The sequence below is a fragment of the Triturus cristatus genome, chromosome 3_1 (genome assembly GCF_964204655.1).
Source record: "Triturus cristatus chromosome 3_1, aTriCri1.1, whole genome shotgun sequence".
Lineage (NCBI taxonomy): Eukaryota > Metazoa > Chordata > Amphibia > Caudata > Salamandridae > Triturus > Triturus cristatus.
Window position 1 is genome coordinate 748,443,137 of NC_140583.1, and position 20,767 is coordinate 748,463,903.

General features: G+C 43.3%; 2 protein-coding genes across 2 annotated transcripts in view; both read right to left on the minus strand.

Moving 5' to 3' along the window:
- LOC146860912 (intestinal mucin-like protein) overlaps positions 1 to 5,466 on the minus strand; it is an 89,830-nt gene extending 84,364 nt beyond the window's left edge. Inside the window, exons 1-2 of the mRNA XM_085646180.1 lie at positions 5,458 to 5,466; positions 4,089 to 4,263 (exon numbers count right to left, since the gene is read on the minus strand). Coding sequence (XP_085502306.1) covers positions 4,089 to 4,263; positions 5,458 to 5,466 — 184 coding nt within the window. The remainder of the gene's footprint in view (positions 1 to 4,088; positions 4,264 to 5,457) is intronic.
- A 136-nt stretch (positions 5,467 to 5,602) lies between these two features.
- LOC146860913 (mucin-5B-like) overlaps positions 5,603 to 20,767 on the minus strand; it is a 307,179-nt gene continuing 292,014 nt past the window's right edge. Inside the window, exons 19-20 of the mRNA XM_085646181.1 lie at positions 13,175 to 13,389; positions 5,603 to 5,653 (exon numbers count right to left, since the gene is read on the minus strand). Coding sequence (XP_085502307.1) covers positions 5,603 to 5,653; positions 13,175 to 13,389 — 266 coding nt within the window. The remainder of the gene's footprint in view (positions 5,654 to 13,174; positions 13,390 to 20,767) is intronic.

Below are 20,767 nucleotides of genomic sequence, written 5' to 3' on the forward strand. Positions count from 1 at the left end.
TACTTCCAAATGTAATAGTATTCAGTATTTAATCACAAACCAAATTGTGATTCGGTAATTGGGTTTGTATCATACCAAAAAGCCTTTATGGGGTCACAAACAGAGCAATTTTGCAAACGAGAGCTTTTGCGAACACAAAATGCCTTCATGCTTCTGGTTCTATTCTTCTGTGTCAATAGAGCAAATAATGCCTTAGTTTATGATGGCATTAATGTGTATTTCTAGAGTGCTACCGCCCTCTTGTGGGCAATTATTTAATCTATTTTGATCGTGGATGCTAGAAGGTTCTTGTCTCTTCACTCATGGGCTCAGCTCAGCAAAAGCCTCATGATGAAGGAGGGGCTTCAATTTTTTGTTATAGTAACTGGGCATAGGATTTCCGATTACCTCCTCCATTTAAAGTTTTGTTGAGAATTTGGTGGTTTGGTCTTTCTTTATGTCTCTTTAATATTGTTATATATACCAGATGTATAGCAGAAGAACAGCAATTATTAGTTTGGGGGCCAATTCACAAAGGCATTTAGGAGAACTGGATGCAACACTACTGGAGTACCCTTTTGTGTGCTCATGTATTCCTTTGTGAATTGGCCCCAAAACGTCCAATTCACTATTAGTAAAAGTGGAAGATGGGCACACATTTTTCATTATGTACTAATTGTATATGAATATTCCCAAATATTCACATTTATTCCCATTTTAGCAGCTTTGTGGCAAATTTGTGAAAGAGTGCTGCAGGAGTACTAGATTACACTTTCCAAAAGCCCTTGGGGCCTCATTGACAGGCCAATTGCGCTCCAGTGCATCACTTTTTTTGACGCACCAGCAGCGCAGTAAAAAGTCACCCTGCGTGACTTTTCATGGCCTTGTAAATATGGACCGCTTCCACGCAATACTCTGCAGGAAAAGGGCGTTTTATGGGCATTGTTTTGAGTGTTCCCAAGCAATATCCATGGAACCTGACACATTCCCAGATTTACAAAGTGTTGTAAACCTGGAAATGATTCAGAATCCTACACCTCCCGAGGGAAGGCACTGGAGTGGTGCAACGAGGAGAAATCCTTTTATTTCTCCATTTTTTTTCTTTTTTCTAGGAGTGCTGCATCCTGCAGCATGCATAGAAAGAGGAAAATTGCATCAATTATTGTTTTTGTGCAGGCTGGTGTTTCTTCCTGCACAAAAACAATTATCTTCACAAAGCAGTGATGCTTACAACGTGATGCAAGGGTGGCAACGCTGGTGCACCCAATACCATTTCCTGCTTGTTAAGGAAGTGACTAAATATTAGTCCCAGGTTTTTTCTTTTCTAAAGCTTGCGCTTGTCACATAATATTTGCTTGTGAGAGACTGGTTAAAGCAGAAAAACGCTTGTGGAAATTTAAACTGGATGCGTACCTCGCCCCTAAGCTCAGCGTTAGCAACATACATCACAAAACTTTGGAAACTGCATGGAAAATAGATTGAGCAGGGCACTTGTTCGACTTTTGTAACAGAGGACATTCTTTTCACATAGTCGACCACCAAAGCATAATTCATGTAGTGCAAGTCATATTTGCCAAATTATTAAATATAAACAAATGCTTGTTTTCCCACCTCTATACATTGGCTTAGAATGTTGACTAAATCCCGGCCCAACTAAAGTGTGATATTCTTCAGAAACCTCTGGAATTCATCCACAAAGTTTTTTTTAAAAGCTCAAGTTCACAACTGTCAAAAACAGTGTACTCTTGTGATTTGTGTGCTCGCTGTGCCACTGGATTCAAGCTAGCCTGGCTGATGAGGGGTAATACCCTGAAACCGGTCCCAAGATGCTTGTTTCTGGGTCAGGGAGGACCTGCCTTGGCAGTTCGGTCTTGACTGTTCCCAAGAGGAACAGGGACAATGCTGCTTGCATGTGGATGGGTCCATACTGGGGTGGCATAGCAAGCAAAAGAACAATGGATTAAACACAGATCTGTGACTGGGGGTGAGTGGTTGAAAATTTGCAGCACTCCGTCCATCATCTTGTTATGTTTTCTTTGTGGAGATGAGAGAGGCTATTTTACGATTCTGAGTATTTAAAAAAAATAAAAAATTGAATCAAACAGTGTGTACAACATAGCTATTTAAATCAATGTTTTGTGGTAAATACGAATTACTTCGATAATCTCTATTCCGAGGGCTTCTCCCCTTTTGCTTCCGATCCTCCTTACCTTGAAATGGATATTTTTTTAAATAAACAGCTCACAGGAACACAACATGCCAGAACGTAGCATATTCATCATTACTACACATATGTTTAATTATTGCCTTTGCTGTCCACCTCTGAAACCTGTATCTGTACTGCACTGTTGAATTGAAAAATGTGATGTTTTAAAAATGTCAAAAATTTGGGAGATCATGAAGAAGGGCAATCCATATTTGTTTGCCTAGCACTGTAATCCCCCATCCCTCAAAGTAACCCGCTGAAATCTAAGGATTGCCAGCAAGTATCTTTCACTAGTTTGTAAGCTTCTCCGGGGAATACACTGCTGCAGTAAGCTACGCATGTCACCTATGTTAGAGTGGACCCTCTCGTCACCTTCACCCACAGTCTGGCATTTGCTCTCAAACTCCTCAACCTTTCAAAGGCCTTTCACACCATTGACCAAGACGTGGTCCTCAACTTCTTGATCATTCACGTATAGTAAGCACAGTTACCCTAACCTTGCCTATTCTTTATGAGTGATTAAACCAAGCCATTCAAGCTAGTTGCCAGCTTTTCAGAAACCATTGCCATTGAAATGCTGTACAATATGTATATTTTTCAATATCAACTCTACCCTGCTAACCTGCTTACTTTGTGTACGTCTTCACCACCACATGCATACAGGTGACTGACGTATCTACTTCACATTAGAAGTACAGAGTGACATACTTAAAGACTCCTAATGCTGGATAATGCTTAATAGACGGCGGTACAATAGTCCCAAAATGAAATCCTACTCCCTGCCCTAGTGGATCCTTCACCTTTAACTTTAATTTGCTCTGATGTTATTGGCCTACCACCAAGTGAGAAAAAAAACAAGTGGCTTATTTACAAACCCATTGCGTTGCCAGTGCATCACATTTTTTGACACACCGGTGACGCAGTGTGTCTCCACATATTTACAAGTCCAAGTAAAGCCACCCTGCGTGGCTTTTCATGGCCTTGTAAACATGGTCCTCTTTCACGCATTACTCGGCATGAAAGGGGCGTTCCATGGGTGTTGCTGTGGGTGTTCCCACACAACCTCCAAGGAATCTGTTGCATTCCCAGATTTACAAACCTGGGAATGCATTAGATTCCTACGCCTCCCCAGGGGAGGCGTAAGGGAGGCCCTTTTTTCTTTTTTTTTATGTGGGCTGCACTCTGCAGCATATGCAGAAAGAGGAATAAACCTCTTGTGATTGTTTTTTTGCAGGAAGGGACACCTACAATGCAGACACCCTTGTACCATGAGGAAAGGGTGTCTGCGTTGGCACATTGCAGTCCATTGTGTACCAGTGCAGGGAAAAAGGACAGGAATGTGCTGTATTGCAAAGATACGGCTCATTCCTGCGCTTTTCTTTTGACGCACACAGCACTGCAAGATTCCTTGCTGTGCTGCCCTTTGCCAAATCTCTCAAATGAGGCCTAAAACTCAGAGCATTCTTTGATAGTGACCTGTCTTTGACAACTTTGTGAAATTTCTTCCAATCTCTCCTTGCAAAAGAAGCATGGTTCTTCCAGTGATCACCACTCATCTCACTTTAAAGCCATCCATATATGGATACTCTAAAACATCTTGCTAAACCACAAAGCCCCCAAAACCTTGGCATCAAGCCCATGCCTTGCCCAGCATGTTGCGAACACTTTGAGTCTTAAAACACCGGCCTAGCTTTAAAGAAAGATCATAGTTCAAATCATCCTGCTTGTTACCATAAGGCATGGCATAGCTGCAAACCAAGATATTACTCTATGGGATTTTACAGCTTATTGTATGGTGCCCAGATTTCAGGTAGCATTAACAGTTCTGTCCCCTTGTCAGAAAAACTAGAAAAACGTTAGCGCCAGAACAAACTTAAGCCAAAGTAAATTGCCTGCCACTTACATCGGCACTCATAACTGAAGCAGCACATGTCTTCGTCATAGACTTTTGCCGGTGGGTTTCCATCTATGCAAACTGGAACGAGCACGGGCGGGCAGAAGACGGTCATAATGCTTCTGTCGTCCATCATCTCACAGACTGAGTTGGAACAATTGATGACGTTAATGATGGGGGGAATCTAAAATAAGAAAGTGAACATTGCATTTACACGCACACTCACAGACACAAAGAAGCATAATATGGGTTCAAAATGATCGTCCATGTTAGGTGATAAGTGGCCATTGTAGAGACAAATGAAACTGTGCAACAGAGTGACTTCACCACTGTGCAGATGTCAGTAATGGAACGCTCATGGAAGAAGAAATGGCCATTGCTCCTCCAGGTCAAACTCAAAATGAAGAGTCTTCAAACCTCTATTTTATAAATCATTTACAGGCCAACTTAATCGTACATTAGCATAAATTAAAAGTCATATATAAGGTTTAAAGTATATTTTATTTTTTCACATAATATATTAAACATTGCATTCCACCTTTCTTCCCTCCTCTAGATTGGGGACAGACATCTGGGGGCAGATATACAAGAAAGTGGCTCAGTGCATGCCCCAAGCCATTTGGCTGCGCCACACTGAGTCACTTTCAAAGCACAGGCATGCGACATATTTACAACAATATGTCGCATCTCTATGCTTCCCCCTGCGCAGGTACATAAACTGCTGCCATGCACCGGCGTAGGTATCCTTGCACCATGGTGCAAGGATCGTGGGCAGATTATTTTTGTTCAGGAAAGGTTCCCTTCCTGCACAAAAACAATCTGAAATGCCGTTATTCAACTTCTGTGTGTGCTGCATTAGCACACATAGAAGTTGAAAAACGTCATTGTTTCAATGATTGTTTATGTGGAGGAAGGGAACCCTTCCTGTACATAAACAATCATTAGAGGTGATTTCCTCTTTCTATGTGTGCTGCAGAATGCAGCAAGCATCGAAAGAGGAAAAGAAAACGAAGATAAATTAATAAATTTCGCCTCGTTGCGCCTCCCTACGCCTCCCCTGGGGAGGCGTAGCATTCACAAGCATTTCCAGATTTACGATTCCTCGTAAATCTGGAAATGTGCCTGGTTCCATGGGTGTTGCGTGGGACCACCCACAGCAACACCCCTTTCACACAAAGGCGCCATATTTACAAGGACAGGAAAAGTCACACAGGGTGGCTTTTCCTGTCCTTGTAAATAAGGGGCAGAAAAATGCACTGCCAGTGCGTCACATAAAGTGACGCACTGGCAGCACAAGGGGCTTGTAAATCTGCCCCACGGTTTCGCAATTGACAAGTATTCAAGTCTGATTGCTTTTCCACACCATACATGCACATACCCTCAACATGATAACTATTAGATTGCCAAATTGCTATATTTTCTAATGAACGTCAGCTCCATCACTTGGGTAGAATTGTAGAGGCTCTCACAAAATGTTTTATTTCATGTTAACAAATGCATTCACAGTTGCATGATGCTGGAAGCTATTTTGAAGAAATGGCTGGTGGAGACAGAGGGATAAGAGATAGAAAGAACTACAAAAGAGGAAGAATGTTAGAGAATAAAGAAAGCTCAAGCAGTTACGGTACCCAGAAGCTCTACAGTAATTGCCTTTAAAAGATGTATAAACTGAGCAATCTGCAAAGGTCAGTGTTTAAATGGAAGTATTTCACTATCAGCAGTAATCGGTTTAAAACTTAATTTGAATCAAGTTAGTTTGAGTTTACCAGACAGACCGTCTGGTTGCAAAATACATATTTTGGGCTTAGCAAGAACATACAGGAGCTTGTAGCCCACCCTTTGATTACCATTGGTTGACTTTTCTGTCATTTTCATTTGGCTGCTTTTTATTTGTCACCTGGGTTGTCAATCTTTCGCTTGTCCCTGCCATAAAGCATGGTTCCTGTACCATCTTTATTTATTGGGTGGGTTTTGTGCTTTCACTTCTTGCTTTAAGTATTTTTTTTTCTTTTTGGTTAAACACTGAACAAAACAGCAGGTGTTTTCCAGCATTCTCCCTTGTGTACCTGTCTCCCCCAGCACTCTGCTGCTATCTGTTACACTTGTTCTTCTCTCTGCCCCTCCTTTCTCCACTTACTCTCAAGCTCTCGCCCATTGCTTCATACTGGTGTGGATCACCTCACTCCCTCGGCGTTGTTTCTCTTCTCATCACTTCTCTTCACCATCCACACTCTGTGTTACTTCCATTCTACTGCTCTCCATGTAACCTCCCTCACCTGTGCCCTCCTTCTTTGTCACCTGTTGTTTCTTGTCCATGCTCCTGCCCTCCTTGTTTCTTCCCCTCAGCCACACCCACCTTCTCTGTCACCCACTTCTTCTCCTCCCCACTTGCCAAACCAACTTGAATCCCAACAAGTGATGGATGGAATGCTTGAATTAATCTCAGCCACAGATAATTACTTGTGGCGGCATCCCCATTGATTGTTATTTTACACACACACACTGAAGAATAGAAAAGAAGTTATGAATGGAATGCTTAAATTAATCTCAGCCGCTGGAAACTACTTGGGGCTGCATTCCAATCCATTGTTATTTTCCACACCCTGTCACCTCAGTTTGGGTTCAGCTATGAACAAATTAGTTAGGACCTTGCCCAATCAGAACAGTTCAGCCCGAACTGCCAAGCCACGTCCTAGCTGAACCAGAACACAAGCAACTCACAACTGTTTTTTCCCTATTTATGGGCTCATCAGTCAGGTACAGCTTGGTATCAGTGACACAGAATGCGCGGTACCCAAATCTGGGCATACCCATCCCACTTAGGGCAACACTAAAGTATACAAAAACATGATGGATGGAATGCTTTAATTAATCTCAACCACTGGTCATTACTCTGCGTCCTATCCATCGTTATTTTGCACACTTTGTCACCTCAGTTTAGACCAGCTATATGCAAATCATTTTTGACCTTGCTCCTCATGGGAGCAGCTTAGCCTGAACTGCCAGGGTTTCAATGGTACTAAAGTGATAGCCAGTGTTTAGACAAATTGCAAGCATTCTTCCCATGACCTGTTGTGTGTTTCATGTACCGCTCTAAGTGGCATAGGTATGCCCAGACTTGTGTCCCATGCTCACCAAGAAGTACCTCGCTTATGAGCCAATAACTAGGCCAAAATCGTTCCTGGGTGGCTTGTCTACAAGTTCAGGGAGGACCTGACTTGGCATTTTGGGCTGGACTGTTTCCAGAGCTGTGTCAAGACTGATTCACATATGGTTGGGTCCAAACTGAGGTGATCTTGTGAGCAAAACAATGGGCTGGAGTGCTACCCCGAGCAATTGCCAGTGGTCAGAGAAATTGCATGCATTTTTCCCATCACCTTTTGTGTGTTTCATATACAGCCCTGCGTGGCATGGGTATGTACAGACGTGCTTCCCATGCTCACTGTGTCACTGCAACCAACCTGTACCTGGCTGATGAGCCTATAACTAGGATGAATCCAGTCCCGGGTTGCCTGTTTTCTGGATCAGGGAGGAGCTGGCCTGGCAGTACGGACTTAGCTGTTCTCATGAGGAGCATGGTCAAGACTGATTTGCATATGGCTGGATCCAAACTGAGGTGGCATGGTGAGCAAACGAATGTGGTTCGGAATACTACCATGAGTGAATGCCAGTCGTTAGACAAACTGCAAGCATTCCTTCAATCACCTCTTGTATGTTTCATGAACCAACGTGGATCAGCAAATGAAAAGGGAAAAAAGCAGCTTAGACGTTTTGTAGGCCCACGCATGAGTGGTACATGCGCCTACAAACTGATGCAGCTGCCTGCATTATATGCTTTTTGTTTTTTTATTTAGCCATGCTGCACAGCATCGGGGATTACTGCATGGCTAAAATCATTTGACAATGTCAATAGGTCCCAAAGGCAAGACCTATTGGCTACGTCATTGCTTGTTTATAAAGGGGCTAATCCATAGCAGGTCTGTTTGTCCCTTTGTCAAAAACCCAAGTACAATATATGCTCAATCAAAATGCCATAATCCACTGTATCAAGTGCAGCAGAAACATCCAAAAGGATAAATGTGGCAGTGTCACCATGATCAACTTTATGTTGCCAACTCCCTGGGTGTTCATTTTGCATCCACACAATTAGCATCACAGAACAGGCTGTACAAACGGTTAGGATCCCTTTGACAAGCTCAAAATGCCAAGGGAGTGCAAAAGCTGGCACAAATGAATAATGAGGAGAAAGAAATATATTTCTCTGTGTTGCACCTCCCCTGGGATGGAGTAGCATTTTGGCGCATTCCCAGGTCTACCAGTAATGGTAAACCTAGGAATATGTCAAAATCCATGGAAGTTGCATGTGAACACCCACACAATGCCCATGGAATCTCTCCCTGGGACAGAGTAATGTAATGCAGGGATTTGAGCTGTGTTGTGTTACTCCTGATTTGTCAAGTCAGTCAGGGCCACGCAGGTAGCCTTGCATGGCTTGCTAAATCACTTTTTAGGGTTTGCGTTTCATATGCACCAGGTTGTGTGTTTCAAACGTGATGCAAACCCTTGATAAATATGCCACAGAGAAACATACACTCACACTGGCACCCATCATGCTTGGAGAGCTGGCACAAACATCTGACTGCAAAAGCACTTTCTGCTAAGAACTATTGTGAGGGAGCTATGGTGAGAATGCACAATCACTATAGCAGTCTCTTGAGACTGTATCTGTGGCAGATCTCATTATGATGGGAGCATATGCTCTCTTGTGAGACTGCTGATAAATGAGATGTTGCGAGACTGCTGATGCCCCTGCTTTCTGAGAATGCTGCTCCATGAGCTCTTCTGAGGCCGTTGATATACAAATATTTGTGAAACTGTTGGTGCACAAAGTATCTTGAGACTAGTGCCGTATAAACTGTCATAATAATTACACATGTAATCTCTTGTAACACTGTTCTTACATAATTTCTTTTTCACTATTGCTACATAATCACTGGTAAGTTTGATGACACACATACCTTTGGAAATGGCAAATGCATGTTTCTGCTGTTGCCCAGGGCTAAGTGACATATTCAGTAGTAAAATAGATGTATAAAATATTCAAATGGACCAATCTGTGTTGTTGAGGGAGCGAAAGTGCCAGGCACTAAACATCTTTTCCACGACCCCCAGTGTCCCTGATTGTAATATACTGATAAGTAGTACCGCTAAGTAGGGACAGACTCATATATTGAAAGTGATGGATATTTTTGTGCTCACAAAATACATGTCTTCACCCTGCGCTCATAAAGGCATAGGTCACTATATCCGCATGTAGACTCCTCTACCCTTACACACACATTCATACTGTTAAATCAAGTACTAACACAAACACATTGTTAACCTTATGCTCACACAGGCACACAGCTCAACCTGCATTTACATACACATCACTCACAGGCACACCATTTGCTTATGCAGGCATACTACTTACCCCACATTTGTACAGACACACCAGCCACCCTGCACTCATACAGGAAAAATAACTCTATATTCATACAGAAATGTCTCCCTTGCACAAACACAGTGATCTTCCACACCCTGAACAGGAAGTCTACTCATCCTGTCCTCATGCAAGTACAACACTGGCCATGCACTCATAGAATCACTAATCATCTTGCACTCACAAAGACTCAGTAGTGGCCTTCACACATTCAGTGACACCTTTCACCCTGTACTCACACAGACAAATCGCTTACCTGGCACTCACACAGACATGCCACTCACCATGCATACCTCTCCACCCGCAAGTATGCAGCTCCAGCACTCACCTACACACAACTTACCCTGCCCTCACATAGCACCTACCCTCATCCTACACTCATACAGGCATAACTAAAGCTACAGTCATACACCTCAATCCTTGCATTCACACATACATATCACTTCATCCTAGTTTCACACAGGTACACTGCTCACCCTGGAATTGCGTAGACACAGCATTCTCCCACACTCTTACATATACACACTTCTCAAACTGCACACTGAGATTAATCACTCACCCTACACACAGACACACCACTCAGAGGCATGTTGTGAGTTCACAGAGGCCTAACACTCACCATTCACTCACATACGCATTCACTAGGCATATGCACCCATGCAGGCACACCACTCACCCGGGACTCACACAGACATTGCTCACCCTGGACTCACTGTTCACAGCTCACCCTCAGACACCTCTCACCCTACACTCATACTGACAATCTCTCACCCTGCAATTACAGACCCTCTGGTCTGCGAGTCCAGCCCTTCTCTCAGGCACATATCTCTCCTACAATCACAAATATACTCCTCACCTTGCATTCACAGACAGACCTCTATCACACAAGCCCACACCTTCCAACCAATGGCACGGTGCCAACCTTCACACTGCATCTTCTGCTTGGGATCGCCCGCTTGCAAGGATGCTGGCCAAAGGGCTGTTCCTATGTGGGGGCCTGGATGGTGGCAAGCAGCTTGGGGCATGGGGTACTCATGCTGAATTTCACTTACAAAAATAGTTACGAGGCAGTGGTCCATTTTCTGCACAGCACACCCTTGGTGCCATGATTGCCACACAGCAAGTCAGCGCATAATCAGCAGATGATCTTTGGATAGGTGTGAGTGATGGTTCATATGGTCTCACTGACCCCCATTTAAAATCCATTTGTATGGTAGATTACAAGGTTACATTGGATTTAGTGCTTAACCGCTGTTGATCAGGCACTATTTATGCTCATCTTGCCAAGTCACACAGGATTCCTGCAACACCGCTGCACTTGAAACCCAGACACAAAAATTAACTTTGCTTTAAAATCTCTAGAAAACTAAGATACCTTCCCATGTTTTCTTTAAAATTACAATCAAACTTTACACCAAGCTTTATGGGTGTGGGGTGACTACTGTGGCATTGAGAATAAATATATCAATACTTTGTAGTGGATTTGTGATAAAACATTGACTAAATCCTGTTTATGTAAGTGGATTACTCAGCAAAGGTTTCAGAAACAAAAGGCTGACCTTGCCATTTTTAACTGTTTCTACTGGCCTGCTTAATCTATAGTATAAATGTTCTAATGGGTAATATACAAATGTGCTCTTATGTCCTCCTCAGCTGGTGCTGTTTGGCCTTTTAGTCTACACTGGTGATGCTGAAATCCATAACTCCTGGAGAGTCGTCTCCAGAGAGGTCTGGTGCCCTGCTAATGACCTGTTACCATTGAATTCTGTTGGGATATATTATACTGTGGAGACTGGAAAAAGTAGCATCAATGAAGCATCGATTTGGACTAATGGGTATGTATTGCACCATAATCTCTTATTTATATATTTGTTTCCCTATTGAACACGGGTACACTTCTAGGAAGCATGGAGCAAGGATATTTCAATTGACCATCGGAACAATCTGAGCGAAAGGTAAGAGGGGCTAGAACATATTGTGAGTTTTTGGGTTCTATATAACCTCAAATGGTCATCAACAAATCAGCCTCAGTGCTAGTTGTAGTTTTTCCACATTTTGTGGCCTAAGCCCCCTAAAGACCCTCCAACCACAACAGTCTCATGTGAACCAATGGATCTTGGTTCCTGAACTCAATGGCCTATGAGCACATGCCAATGTAAATGACATGTTGCAAAGTAAACTAATGCTGAGACTGCCATCCCTTAGGAATGCAGACACATTTGTAGAATTTACAGAACAATCCCACAGAATTTGAGTCTGCTGCATTTTAAATATTGTAAATTCTGCAAGCCTTAAATAAAGAGCACTCAGACATTTTCAAGACTTGACAGGACACAAGTTCCAATGGCCATGGCATGAGACTTGAGGTAGGATGAAACGAAGAATTATGCAAGGCAAGGAAGAGGACAGCACTCTCTGTGTCTGACAAATCTTTGTTGATTGCAAAGGCCAGGTTCTTAACTTTCTGGAAGGTAGTAGGAATTGATCTGAGCACTGTTGACCAAAATGTAGTTGGACAACAGGCAGATTTCTTCCCTGTGACCAGGACCTCCATTTTGTCCGCATTTATCTCAGGAAAACTGGATGCTATCCATTTTTGAATATCTGCATGCAAAAGATGGAATTTATGGAATAAATAGTCAAATACAAGGAGTTACGTGCCTTCAGCACAGGAAATTATTAACTCTCCAAGTGATAGATGTATGTATGTTGAAAGAAACAGGGGACTAGGTGGATTCCTCAAGGACACCACACAAAATACTGAGCTACTGAAGAATGGAAATGGGGGTAGCTACCACCTGATGCTTTGTAGCCAAGATGGTCCTAATTCACTTGTCAAAAAGGCCTGAACATCCCACCAGAACAAGACATAAGACCAAATTAAAATAGTTTATCATGTCAAACGTGGAGGGATGTCACCCAAATGAAGCCCATTTCCCCTCATCCTTAGTCATACAGAGATCATCAAGGACACTATATATTACAGTTTCAGGTCAATGCTTGCATATAAACCTTCCAGTGACTAAACAAAAGCTCCTTTGAACAGTTATGAAGCATAATTGTTTGTATATTACTATTGGCAGATAGATTGAAGGGGTGAAGGGCAGCATGCTGCTTCCAAAAATCACTATTTGTAGGGCAAGAGGAAAGAAAGACAGGTAGAGGGAAAGGGCTGGAAGATGAGTTCACAGTATGAGCCACTGGTGGAAGCAAGCAAAGATTCATGTTAGGGTAATCCAGTTCGGAATTTACTACTAGGCAAGCTGTCACCATCTGGTATGGAATTAAATATAAGTCCTACCCCAGGAAAATGAAAATGAATCCTGATTATGAGGCTTTCTGGTTGCTATTTGCCATTGGTCTCTGTGTTCAAGAAACCAAGGCCAGTTTTGCCAACTCCATTTTTTAATACTGCCATTTCTGAAATTTCGTGTGACAGCATTAAGGTGACTTCTAAAGATTTTTTCTTTTTTATAGCATCTCCTCTTTTCTCTCAGAAGTGAAAATGTTGAATTGCTTTCCTATGGCCTATTACTCACTTCACCCTTCTGTAACATACTCATCATTTGACAAGGTCTGTTGCACTAATCCAAAAAACTTAAGATCAACTTACCTCTGTGACATCACGCTGCCTTATTGTGCTACGAGTGGTTGTTGAGGATGATGTTGTGAATGTTCTGGTGCTAGTTGCTTTAGTTGTTGTAGTTGTTGTCCTCCGAGTGGTGGTTGTAAAACACTCTCCCTGGTAGGTATTGATTGTGCACACACTGCTGCAAATTGCATAAAGAACACAGCCGTCCCTTCCCACTGCACGGGAAACTACATCCCCTAAAATGCATTTAAACAAAAAGTGCATAAATCAAGAGCTTAACATGGCTGAAAACTTGAAAGGGCACTTTCCAATAATGAAATTCTAAATGCCCCTTTATTTATGTTGCACTACATAACAACATTTTCCCATTTTTAAGTCTGCGTTTTAGTCAGGTGAGTGAACAATGAAGAAAGGTAAACTGGACTGGCCAGAAACACAACATTATTAAGTATGCAACTTGAGTGATACATACTAAACGGATTTTGTGTTTTCACCATGCATTTGCAGCCGTTTAGAAGATATTGCAAAATAAATCTCTGCTCAAGAATATTAATAAGCAGGAGTACTGTGAATCACTTTTGTGAAGCTCATTTATGTCCAAGCAGATAAGCAAAGCAACAGCAGCATGAAGACCTGTCACAATCATAGACTGGCACTTGATTTCAGAATATCTTTCTTCTGATTTGCAAACAAATCTTAAGGCCTCATTTATGAGGGTCTTTGCGCCACTGGAGCATCACTTTTGGCCCATATTTACAAAGGCCTTGTGAATATGGTACTCTTTCACCAGTACTCTGCATGAAAGGGGTGCTCCATGGGTAATGCTGTGTGTGTTCCCACGCAATACTCATGGAACCTGATGAATTTCCAGACTTACAAGGTTTTGTAAAGCTGGGAATGCTTCAGATTCCTACCCCTCCCCATAGGAGGCATAAGGGAGGCACAACAAAGAGGAATACCTTTATTTTTCCTCAATTTTTCTGTTTCTATGTGTGCTGCATTTTGCAGCACACATAAAAAGAGGAAAACGCATTTTGTGACTGTTCTTGTGCAGGAAGGTCACCCCAACAATGCAGACACTCTTGTACCATTGAGCTAGGGTGCCTGAGTTGGTGCATGGCAGCCCATTATGCGCCAGGAAAAAGGATAGGAATGTGCCGAATCTTGTAGACACAGCACATTCCAGCCCTTTTCTTTTGCTGCTTGGCAGAACAGCAGGAAAGCTTGCTCAGCTACTGTGTGTCAAAAAATGTTAGATGAGGCCCTTAGAGTCTTTATACACGCCCAATGCTGTGGTCCTGTGCTAGACTAGAGTTTGTTGTTCAAGTCTGCTAAGTATCCAGAATAAATATATTACACCTCATCTATAACACATTCTGTGTGTGGTCAGTTTTACAGGTAAACAGCAGGTGCAACAGAAGTTGGTGGGCAGTGTGTTGAGTGCATGCCTGGGATAGGAGTAACACTGCTATCAGTGACAGGGTTCCTTACAGAAAGACTGCCTTATTTTGTTATTAGCTAAGGGGCTGCTTTTGGAATGTGAATGCAACAGGCAGCCTAGCAGTAGCCCCAGGACCCTAGTGTTTACAGACAATAGCATTATTAAATTATAGGAACAAGGACATTTTGAGACTTTTTTATGGCAATTTGATGCCCTCACCATAGAGCAGCTACCTAGAGTGTCCTGCACTGCCATGTATGTAGACAGGAGTGGAATCTGCTGGCAGTCACAGTGGTACACACCTTGGTGGCAGAGAAAGATATATACCTCTTTTCAATGCCACAGACCTCCCTGTGGAGCTTCTGTCTATGGTATTTTGAACAGAAGCGGCCCCACATCCTAAACATGAATTGTGAGGGGTTGAGCAGGCAGATATTAACAGCCAGTTTCGTAGATATTATCAAGAGCTACACAGCTCCAAAATCACACCAAGTGATGCTGATATATTGCAGTATCTTGAGTATATTGAGGTCCCCTGGCTGCAAAACTGGCTTCGTGAACTCTTACTGCGCCCTATTGAAGTTGCGGAGATACGTCTAGCCTTAAATTCAATGCGGGAGGGAAGCGCGATAAGGACCCCCATAAATGTTCCTTTTATCGCCCACTCTCCTTACTTAATGTGGACACAAAAATATTCGCTAAAATTCTGGATAATCGTCTGTCTCCGTTGCTGCCCCAACTGGTTGGCCCTGAGCAGGCCGGATTTATTCCAGGACGAACTCTATCATACAGTCTTCGGACACTGTTTGGCACTGTTAAGTTAAGGCGGCGGCGGTCTTCTTAGATGCAGAAAAGGCCTTCGATTCAATTGAATGGTCGTTTATGCTTGCAGTACTGTGCCGTATGGGGTTCGGCGAAGTCTTCTTACAATTGGTATCGGTGCTGTATTATTTGCCCATGGCCCGGGTGCGCACTGAAGACACGGTTTCCTCCCCATTTCAAATATCACGGGGCACTCGCCAGGGGTGTCCCCTATCTCCACTATTATATGCAGTGGCTGCTGAGCCCCTGCTGAGGGCGCTGCATGAATATCATGGTCACAGGGGACTTCACTTCCCCAAATACAATTTAATTATCTCAGCCTATGCTGATGACATGCTCTTGTATATCTCAGTGACCCAGAGGTCCTTCTTGCCCCTGTGATTTGTGAAGTGTTGTGCTTTGGTGGTCTTTCGGGACTAAAGATTAACTGGGACAAGTCCATCATTTTTCCGTTAACTCCAGCCACAGTGTTACCCCTCTTGACTTCCTGCTCCAATGGACGTCTGACCCGGTTCATTACCTGAGTATCCAAGTTCATTCCGATGCAGATCAAGTAATTAAGTCAAACTATGGCAGGGCTACTGACAAGCTGGGCAACGATATAGACAGATGGATACGACTCCCGCTTTCACTGGCAGGGAGGGTTTCTTTAATGAAAATGGTGGCACTCCCTCGCTTTCTCTTTCTCTTTGTCAATATTCCCATAGTGGTGCCCCAGCATCTGTTTTGAGAGCTGCGCACTCTAATGAACAAGCTGGCGTAGGCGGGCAGACTCCGCGGATTGCCTTGGATACTCTCATGTTGCCATATACTGCGGGGGGCCTGGACATGCCAGATTTGGAGCATTATTACAGGATAGCGCAGGCCTCGCATGCCCATAGCTGGGTTTAAGGCCCACATGACTTACCTCACCTCTAGATTGAAAAAGTAGCAGCTGCCCCGGACCCCTTACCACGTTTCTTGACTAAAGCACCATTAAGACGATGTGGGATACTAGACCCGGTTAACTCCACAGTCCATGCTTGGCATGTGCTCCTTAAGATGTATGCTGGCGCTCAATTGTATTCGCCCTGTCTGCAGGTGGAGTGGTGTCAGTGGTTCGCTCTTAGCTCTAAGAGAGGGACTCTTTGCTCGTTAAACAGTTTCCACATACACGAGATGGGCGATCTATTTAAAAACTGCCGGGTGGGAACCTGGGAGGAGGTGGCCGCTGGCATAGCGGTGCCCTCTGCGCTAACGCAATTCCATTTCCTTAGGACTTGCCATGAAATGCGCGTTATACTGGGAGATGAGCTCTTAGAGCCACTGGAGGTCTCTCCCCTGTCCATACTATTGCGCTCACAATCACCTGTTAAGCTAGTTTCACGCCTTTATGCCTCGGCAATATTTACTAAGACGACTCCTTTCATGAAGGCGCGGCTGGCTTGGCAGGTGGACATTGGGGTTCCACTCACGGACGATATCAGGTATTACTGCTGTGAATTTACACGTAAGGTCTCCCTTAATGGCCGCCACAGGTTAGCCCATTTTAAGTTCTTAAACAGGGTTCATTATACTCCACTGCACCTGCACAGGTATGGATTGCGTGACACTGATAGCTGTGAAAGGTGTGACATGCCAGGCGCGATTTTTTTCCGCATAGCTTGGCAATGCCCCCATGTGGAGGATTTCTGGACAAATATTTTTAAGATATTAAACGATCTTGTGGGTCTCTCGCTTACTCCGGACTCTCTATTGGCGCTGTTAGGTTATACAAAGCCCCTCTGGAAGAATGTTCGCAAGCTGATTGCTATAGGTCTTCTCCTAGCAAAGCGCAGACTTGCAATAAGATGGATGTGGGGTCCTGTACCTACTATTGCAGAATGGGAAAAAGATATGGTATATTGTAATATTCAATCAAATGTTTATAACAAATTGCTTCCACCTTGCAGCCGCCCGAAAGGTTTCTGGGGTCTATTTACACAATACCAATCGTCATTACAATATACCAATGTGGAACAGGGCTGAGGCTGTTTGTGCTGCTACTGTAGATTACTGAGAATACCTCCTTGGAACACTGCAGATATGCTGATAGTATCTCTCGTTGGTGAGGATTTGCCTTTCTGTATATTTCTTTGCAATTGCCTGCAATAGGTCGCTACATATTTGGTCAATTCTATGTGTCTCTTTTTTAAGCCAATGTACCCTTATATGTATTTTCCCAATGGTGATCCTTGAATATGTGATCTGTTTCCTTTATGTTGCTATGTTTTTTTTTTACTCAAAAATCAATACAAATATATATTTTTTTAATTGTGGGGGGTTTGCAAATGCAAGCTTTATTATTATTCAAAAAGCAAATCATAAAAGCATATGGGGCAAATTTTCATCATAAGAACATACTTAAAAACATTTAATAATTGAAAAGCAAAATAAATCACTGTGGAAACGTAAGAAAAAGTGGCAACCAATACGACAGTTCAAACCGTCAGCTGGCGCCCTTGACTTCTTCATTTGTGGTCCTTTGATTTGAACAAATGGTAGGGGAGCCTCAGCATAAACTTAATTAAATTGGAGGCAGGAGGTCCATGAACTGACGATAGACCAAGTGGATACAAATTGTGATGTTAATGTTTAAAGCCATGTTCTCTGGATTCAAGGCAGCTATGACGCCCTGCCTGCAGGTCTAGACTCCCAATTTGTTCCACTCTGGCCTCAACTTTGTTCTGCTCAGGCACAGCAATGCTCGCCAGATACAAACAACATGCTGCAGGGATTTATTAGATTTGACACAGCCTCTGCACGCATGGGCGTCGGAGAGGCGCAGCCATAATGGTAGGTGTTTCAAGAAAAGCCACTCGCCCATCCTAAGGGTGAAAATCCTTGTTTTAGATGTAAAGAATAAGAGCAGGCCAAGTGTGGCAGAGGAGGGGCAAGCTGATACGAATTGATTACTGTCCAGGCATGCTTCCTTTTAGCTAGAATCTCCCTGTCCAAAGGTCTGGAGCATAGTTGGATGAGCTTTTTGATGCTTAATTTGAAAGCTGTCTTCCTAGGATTGATAGTCCAGAGATCATCTGCAGATATTTGTGACCTGCATTCATTGGGGTACTGACTATGTGGACCACCACCATTATTAATGCTGATGTCCAACCATGGCAGAGACTCGAGGGTGCTGGCTTTGGCCTGTATCACCTTGTGCGAAAGATTAAGAAAGGACCCAATGCTTTGCAAGGCATAGTTTGGGAGACCTAGCTCCAGTAATATCTGAGCGGCGGGCAAGCTTTTTGGTAGCCGAACCACCCTTTTGTAAATATTTGTTGTACGTTGATTAAGTATGGTGCTAAACTTGCCAAGGGAGATCTCAAAGCCATACGACAGGGTGGGGCCTATCTTGGCTTGAATTATTTTTAGCATTGCAGTTAGGTTGGGGCCGGTCAGGTTTTTGAAAGCTTAGAGAGGCTAACTCAGAGGGCCATAGCTTTCAAGGCGATTTTGTGGCAATGTTTTGTTAGTGCTTGAATCGATATAGAATCCAAGATACCTGTAAGTTTTGCCAAATTGAATTTGAACGTCATCGTATGACCAGCCACCCCCTCTACTGCTTTATGCCAAGTATACCCACTTGTTTTTTCTTGAGTTTCACTGCCAATTTGTTGTTGGTGGAATAAGTGTGTAGAGTGTTTAACAGCTGTTGCAGTTTGAGTTTTGTGCGACTAAAATGAGTGAGGTGATCAGCATATAAGAGATTACAGATCTGTTCACCGCTTATCCTGGGGGCAGGGGGTGATTATTTCTTGTGTTCAGGTCTGCTGACAGATCCGCCAATGAAGAGATTAGAAAGCAGCGGGGCTAGCACACATCCCTGTTTCACTCCCCTTGTAATCGGAATTTGTCTAGATAGGTGCGATCCAGTCCCAATCTTAACTTGAATCCAGATGTTGGTATGAAGCTGGATGATTGATTTCAATAGGCTGGACGGTATTCACCAGTTGGAGAGCTTGGCCCAAATAGACTCCCTGGGTACATGGTCAAAAGTGGCTTTAAAGTCCGCAAAGCAACAAAAGAGTGCCATGGCAGATGCAATTGCTTTATCAATAAGAATGGATAGAGATAGGTGGTTGGCAGTGGGCCCGGTTTGATTCTTAGGTAACAGTCTTTTTGATTTGGCCCAACTCATCAGGTCTTCCAGCAGCAGGCTAGCGAAGAGCTTTGCCTCATTATCCAGAAGTGCTATCAGCCAATAGTTACTTGGGGCTGATTTGGAGCCGGATTTGTGGATGGGCTGAATGATTGCACCTCGCCAGGAGTCTGGTATAATTGAACTTTGTAATGAGTATTCGGACAGGCTGGCTAGCTGCTTGGACCAGAAGGGTATGTTCTTTTTAAACAAGGCCTGTGGCATGCCATTGGGGACCAAAGTTTCATCCAATCGGGCTTTAGATAGAGTTTTGGCCAGTTTTAGAGAAGAGAAGGAGACTTCTTCTTTTGTGATTTCCTGTACGCCTTGCAGGATGTCCTGCAGTTCCATGGAGGGCATTGTCGCTGGTAAGGTCTTTCACCTGGAAGTGACAGGTAAGGAAAGTTACCCAGTTGTTCTCAGCGATATTTGCACTTCCCAGACTGCGGTGTCCGTTACATTGGTTGTTTACTAATGCCCAGAATTTTCTGAGATTCTGACTCTTGCTTGCGTGAAGAAGGGAGCACCAGAGTTGTTGGAGGTGTTGTTATTTTTCGATTCAACACACCCTTCTGTAATTATTTTGAGCAGATATGTAGCTCTTCAATAAGATAGTCCAATTCTGGATGTCTCCTGGCTACCCTAAGGGAGGCGGTTCTGATGTTCTTTAGTGCTCTTGTCTGAGGGGAGAGAGGAGCCTGCTTGTGGATAGATCCGACTAAATGTTGTGGTGGCCGGTTGAATTGCTTTAAAAGGTGATCGCAGAATATTGCCCAGTCATTTACTAGGGAGACGACTGCTGGTTAAGCTGTGTTATTAATTGCTCACATTCTCCCATAATCTTTGTACTGATGGCATACAAAAATTGTAGACGTTTTAAGTTCTCTGAGTATATATTTTGTAACTCATCAATGGTATTGTTTGATCCTGTTAAAACAGGTGTAACTGGTGGGGGTGTCATCATGATATCACAGGGACAGCCCCAACACGTTCTTATAAAGGAGCCCGAATAGTAAACCCTTTAGTGGTAGAGGAACCTTAACCTAACACAATTGTCTTGTCTGGCTGGTAGTTGAAAGAGCACAAATAGGCAGAGAAATATGGAGGTGTGAGTAGCAATTTTAGGTATAGGATATATGTCTGTGTGAAACTGAGAGTGAGACGTAATAAGGAAATGTTAGGTTTTCTGAAA